A 6,272-nucleotide genomic window follows, 5' to 3' on the forward strand; every position below is an offset into this window, starting at 1 on the left:
TATGACCTTTGATCGTGGAAATTTCCAATGCAGGTATTAGTTCACTGCTGGACAGGTTCTCTGATAAATCAGATGGTCTGAGATGAAAGTACCCTATAAAGAAGATGGAGAATTGGTTTGAGGTTACAAATTGTCTTGTACAGCAAAGAAAAAACTGCTGTTCTTGCCTAGGCCATGCAAGGGAAAGAAAAAAAATTGGTGGTGGGCTGGGAACCTGATGCGGAGGTGCAGCGAGGCAAAGGACCCATGGCTGCTACGTGCAAATGGTTAAGGATGGACTTGTGGCACTCATCAGTGATTTCTTGATATCTATCAAGTTATAGAAATAAAGCTGTACTGCAGTTAAACAACATAATTTTCATCTGATCTTTTTTTCTGTATCCCAAACAGTGCTCCTAAACCTTTTCAGGGTAAGCTTGCACTTCAAAGGCTTCATCCTCCTCTGCTACTAATTGCTGTAGCATTTTTGAACATACTGACAATATGCTGACTTAGACTAGCTGAGAATATAGAACTGATGGTTTTACTTCTAATTTTGACAGTTTCTATCACAGTTTAGTGAGCAAAGAAAAATAATATTTTATAAGGATCAGAAAACTACAGTCAGAGAAGCAATATCAGGATCCTCCAAAGGGCTGTTGTGATCTAGAGGTAGTTATTCTCTCATTTTTTAGGTATAGCTAGCTCAGTATAAGTCTGGTCAGTACTTCAGCGCAATGAGACTTACAGTTGAAAAACTGTTCAGTGTATGCAACTACCACGCACTCAATTCCTTATAGGCCTTCCATAAATTATTATTAAGCAGAAAAGCATTTTTTTAGGTTGTAAGTCCAACAGATTTGAGTATATTTCCCCAGCTTAGTGCTCTCTTACTTTGTCCTCAAAAATGAGCTGGTGGGTTTTTTTTTTTTTAATCATGTACTTGAACAGTTTTTTGCACCCTGTGTTGTCTGTATCAACATTGCAATTACTTAATCTTGTCAGGAAGTACTTACAATTGTGGTCATGGCCTCATTCAGTGGGTAACTGAACAAAAAACTGGATACTTGGATCTGCAGCAAATTGATGTTTAAATCATAGTGTAAAGCACATAGATAAACATTTAGTATTTAATCATCTGTTAAAATGAAATGCATTTTCAATTCTCAGTCGCTTCATATCAAAATGTAAAGGTAATAAATGTCGAGATTTGATTTCCCATCCCTCTTATAAACTGTGTTGGTAGCATCAGTTTTCTAGGGGTGACATCTTTTTGGGAGCAGGAAGGCCACACTGGGGAGTTGAGCAAATGTGTTCGGTAACTGCTGGGGTTCAAGGATGCTGCTCTTCGCTTCATGGCTTTTTCATTGCAATTTTTTTTTTCCTTTCTTCTCCCTCCCCTCAGCTGAGAAATGGTTTTAGAGGGTATTTTAGGAATGATGGGGAACTATACTTGTGGCATATTCTTTTAGAACGTGGCTCTATATATTCATGTTTTACCCCTTTCTCTTCAGCAGGTAATCTAAGCAGAGGAAGGAAAGCAAGCTTCATACTTAGAATGTTTAACATTTATGTTGGGTTTGTTTTGCTGCTTGTTGCAGTCTTGGTCATTTCCTCCTTGGACCTTTTCAATTTGGGAACCTGAATTTCTTGTTCAGGAAAAGCATGGCCGGTTCCCTGAAAACTCTTAGTGTTTTGTGTCCTAAAAATGCATCCAGAAACAAAGGTTAGGGTTGTCTGCCCAAGTTTAAGCATGTAGTAAATTACTTGATTCCACAAAAACTGCTAAGGCTAGTGTCCACTCACACTGTGAGAGCTGTGACCAAGGCTGTAGAAGTTGGTTTGATTTTTATACGCTGTAACTTTAGGCACCATGCTGAAAATGTAGCCTCGTATCTTTTATTGTATCTGTCTTCCTGCCATGATTTTAATTTGCTATGTTTTTGTTTTGGGTTTTTTTTTCTTTTTTTACTTGAGTCTTTTAACTTTTGGTTGTGCATAAAAGACTAATAATAACTCTTTTGTTTTATAGGTACTAAGCCAAATGATCTACAATCGATAATACCAATGTTAAGAATGGATGGGGAAGAAAATAAGAAGAGAGATGATGTTGATGAGAGTTTACAAACTGAGTTGACAGAAGAATCCCAGAGAGATACATCAGGAGAAAATGCTGGATGTGACTCTTCATCTCAGCAGAAAACAAGGCTTATATCAGATGAAGTGTTCAGGGACCTTGAAAACAAAAGAAAAGAGGATGGCACAAACAAAAGGGCACTGTCAGGATCACCAAACCTGGCCGTTGTTGAAGCAGACAAACATGAAAATGTCTCCAGAAAGAGAAAGTGGAGTTCTTCACAAGACATGGAAGACAGTGAAAAGAAATTGCGCAAAGTCATAGCTGGAGAAGCAGATAGCATAGTAGCTGAAGCTGTAAAGAAGGAAGGAGTTGCCAATTGTCTTGGCGATGACATACTTAATTCAAATTTCCTGTGCGTACATTGTGATTTCAAATGTGCTGATGGTGCCATATTGAAAGTTCGCGAGGAAAATAAACATTCACAAGAGGTGCCAACTGCTGCCCCTGATGAGTTATCTTCTTCAGAAGAAATCAGTGTTGGCTATACGGTTGGAAACATAGACAGGGATCTTAAAGGCAAGATGAGTGATCAGTGTTTACTTTCCTGCTCCAATATGGAAAAACATAAACAACAAAGTTCACCTAAACAATCCAAAGAGCAAACATGCCCTCACTGTAGTTGCACAGCTGAGTGCCGTTCAACATTGCATACACATGTTAAGCAAGATCCTGAGAAATCCAAGATATTTTGCTGCAATCTTTGTGGTTTTCAAAGTGCTGAGGAAAATCTCCTAAATTCTCATTTCCTTGGCAAGACGCACCTTAGACGCCAAAATCTTGCTGCACGGGGAGGATTTGTACAGATATTGACAAAAAAATCCTTTAAAAAGCAACAATCTACTGCAACCAAAGAGAGAAGTGTCAGAGCAAAACCTGGGATCAGTAAATTAAGGGCAAGAGCTGCTGATGCAAAAGAATTAGGTTTGTGCAGTGCACTGAAAGGCTCAAAAGTCAAGTTGTCTGAACAAAATGATGACACTGATCTTGTTGAAATGATGACATCTTCGAATGTTCCCACTGAACAAACAGATACTGTGACAGAAGAAACATTGCTTTCTTCTGGCGTCGAAGAAAATGCTGAAGTCTGTACTGAAAAACTAGACATACCAGGACCCTCAGAAAATATCTTGCAGAAAACAGAACTCCCTTCAACTACCAAAAAGCTAGTTAGCAGTGTAAACGTGACAAGGAGATTTAAAAGACCAGAACATAAAAGAAATGTTGTCTTGTTAAGGTCTTCATTTGGACTGAGCAGGTCTGTTAGATTAAAAAGGCAGGTTAAAAGAAGGTACAATTTGTTGGGTAAGAGAGGCAAATCTGAAACTCAGAGAGTGTACCTGGAGCATATCTCCAGCACAAAGCTTAAACCTGGTGATTCAAGCCCTATGTCACATATAGAATTAGAAACAGATGCTAAAAATAATTCTAATACTACTTCAGAAATTCGAGATCTTACTGAAGATAAGCCAAATACCCGTTCTTCCAGCACTACAGATAGTAAAGAATCTGATGTTAAAGTTGCTGCTGACCATGGTGTTCTTCATACCTGCACTGACTGTGGTCATGTTTTTCAGAACAGAAACAGTTTGGAAGTTCATGTTGCAAAGCTTCATACAAACAGGATCCAGTTTCATTGTCAGACGTGTAGTTTTTCCTCTGGAGTCAGGGAAGACATGAAGCCACACTGTCAGGACAGTGAACACCAAATGGGTGGTTGTAGCTTTAATTGTCAACTCTGTTCGTTTACCAGCTTGAATGTGATCAGCCTTCAAAGCCATATGAGTGAAGCACATAATATGTCCCATAGCTGTCCAACTTGCGGTCTTTTTTTTCAACTGGAAGAAGAGCTGATAAATCATCAAAAAACTGATAAACATGATGGTTCGTTATTTCAGCAAGCTACTGTCTTGAGTAACAACGATCAGGCCTTGCAAGCGGTAACTTACGCTGACGCAGTATCAAACAGCAGCCAAAATCTTGCAAAGGAAATGGAAGTGCCAATGAAAGCAAAAACTCCAGACTCTTCCTTCATAAATAACAGAAATGAACTTAAGCATTCTGTTCTGAATAAAACCCAATTTCAGTGTAAAAAGTGCTTTTATAAGACAAGATCTTCCACGGTTCTTACAAGGCACATAAAACTCCGACATGCACAGGAGTATCACTTCCTCTGCAAAGCATGTAATCTCTACTCACTGAGTAAGGAAGGAATGGAGAAGCATATCAAAAGAAGCAAGCACCTTGAAAATGCCAGGAAAAACAACATTGGGCTACGTTTTGAAGAATGTATTGAAAAGGTTTGTGTTGGTGTTGGTGGTATTAAAACAGTGGTGGATCCTTCCATTTCTGGGAATGGAAATACAGAGTTAGATAAAGAAATTATACATGTTTCATCTTCTTCTGTGGAAAACATATCGAGAAATAAGGACTTCGTTCCACTTGATCGAAGGATTGGTGAAAATGAATTGGTTTTAGCTAATGCATCCAAAAGAGGGAAACTCAAAGGCACTATGTCTAGGACATGTACCCATTGTGGTCTTTTGGCCTCCAGTGTAACAAATTTGACTGTTCACATCAGACGAAAGCACAGTCATCAGTACAGCTATTTGTGTAAGGTTTGCAATTATTACACTGTAACCAAAGGAGATATGGAACGCCACTGTGCAACCAAAAAACACAAAAGTCGTGTTGAAATAGAAGGATGTGGAAAACAGAACTCAGAGATCATCGTTAGCCCTGAAGGAGGTAATTTTGAACCTATGAGCAAGAAGGTTCCCAGCCCCATGACTGCCTTGTGTGAACATGCTGAGGATGGTAGCCAGTCATCAGATTTGGAAAATTCTGTCTTAGACAATCAGGAGGTTGAGCAAGGAGATGCTGAGCTGAAAGTTGTAAATGCCAGTAGGCCGCCAGATTCGGAGCATACTAGCAATCCAGTAGATGTAAACCAACGGATATTTCTGGAACCAGCAAGGGTTACTCAAGATGGTGACCCATGCTTCCAGAGAAGAGCAGTGGGTGCAAACGACAACAAGTGCCTACACTGCAGCTTCACTGCTCATTCTTCTTCTTCTTTAGAGCTGCACGTGAAGCGAAAGCATACAAAACAATTTGAATACTACTGCATGGCTTGTGACTACTACGCTGTTACTCGCAGAGAGATGATTAGGCATGCAGCAACAGAGAAACATAAAATTAGGAGAGAATCTTATGTTTATTCTTCTTCCGGGGAGGAAGCAAAGACAGCAGATATCACTAAAGAAGGCACTGCTTTGTCTCCAGAGGGGCACCACCACAGTGCAGGAGAATCACAAACAATGTCAGGTGAACCAAAATGTGCCAGTGACGCAGCAGAAGGTGATCATACGAGCAAAAGCTTAACTGAGAGTTCTGTCTTAGGTGAAAATGCATCTCCAGGAACGCCTAAAGGAGGCAGTTCCCAAAATGCAGTAGAAGGTGAACTTGAAGGGGAGTCTAAAAATGGAGGAGAAAACCTTTTTTGTGAAGGAGTCCTCCAAACTCCTCAGCAAGATGAAGCTGTTAAACTTGACAAGGAAGTATCAGCTGTAGAAATAGGTGCTTGTGAGTTGGAGAGAAGTAGGCATGGTCAGAAGCTGCTCAGCTCAGATGATGATTGCACTGCAGAAAGTCAAAACAGATCAAGCAGCACAAACTTGAATTTGGGAAAGGGCAATGGAACTGTGGAAGCAAATACAGAAAATTCTGAAGCAGAGCGTAGAAACACAGACATTCTCAAAGAAATATCACTGGAAAAAAATAACCCACTTATGCTAACTCTCCCAGAAACAAGTAGTGCAGTAGAGCAATCAAATTTTCCTGGAAACATTGGAGAAACGGTGGAAAATATACATAGTTTAGAGGGTGACAGAAGTTTCAAAGAGAATCCTACTGGGGAGGAGGAAGAAGCCCTTATGGAAGCACAACATGAAGCAGAAGTAACTATAAATAACAGTGTTTGGGAGGCAGATGGCTCAGCAGCTGAGGGCATGCAAGAAAGTAGTAATGAGGCTTTAGGAACAGTTATCAGTGCTGATGATAAAGGGAAGGCAATGCAAAATTTTGGCAAGTTTGATTCTTCTATAGTGAGGTTAAAAGGCCATCAAGATGGGGAGGTCGCTGACCATCCTGCTGA

At 39.9% G+C, this 6,272-nt stretch overlaps 1 protein-coding gene across 1 annotated transcript in view; it reads left to right on the top strand.

Annotated features, from left to right (window-relative positions):
* Positions 1-2,046: 2,046 nt before the first annotated feature.
* ZNF407 (zinc finger protein 407) overlaps positions 2,047-6,272 on the top strand; it is a 10,767-nt gene continuing 6,541 nt past the window's right edge. The window contains exon 1 of the mRNA XM_010156407.1: positions 2,047-6,272. This exon is cut by the window's right edge and continues 581 nt beyond it. Within this exon, the coding sequence (XP_010154709.1) occupies positions 2,047-6,272 (4,226 nt within the window).

The sequence above is a fragment of the Eurypyga helias genome, unplaced genomic scaffold (genome assembly GCF_000690775.1).
Source record: "Eurypyga helias isolate BGI_N326 unplaced genomic scaffold, ASM69077v1 scaffold46437, whole genome shotgun sequence".
Classification (NCBI taxonomy): domain Eukaryota; kingdom Metazoa; phylum Chordata; class Aves; order Eurypygiformes; family Eurypygidae; genus Eurypyga; species Eurypyga helias.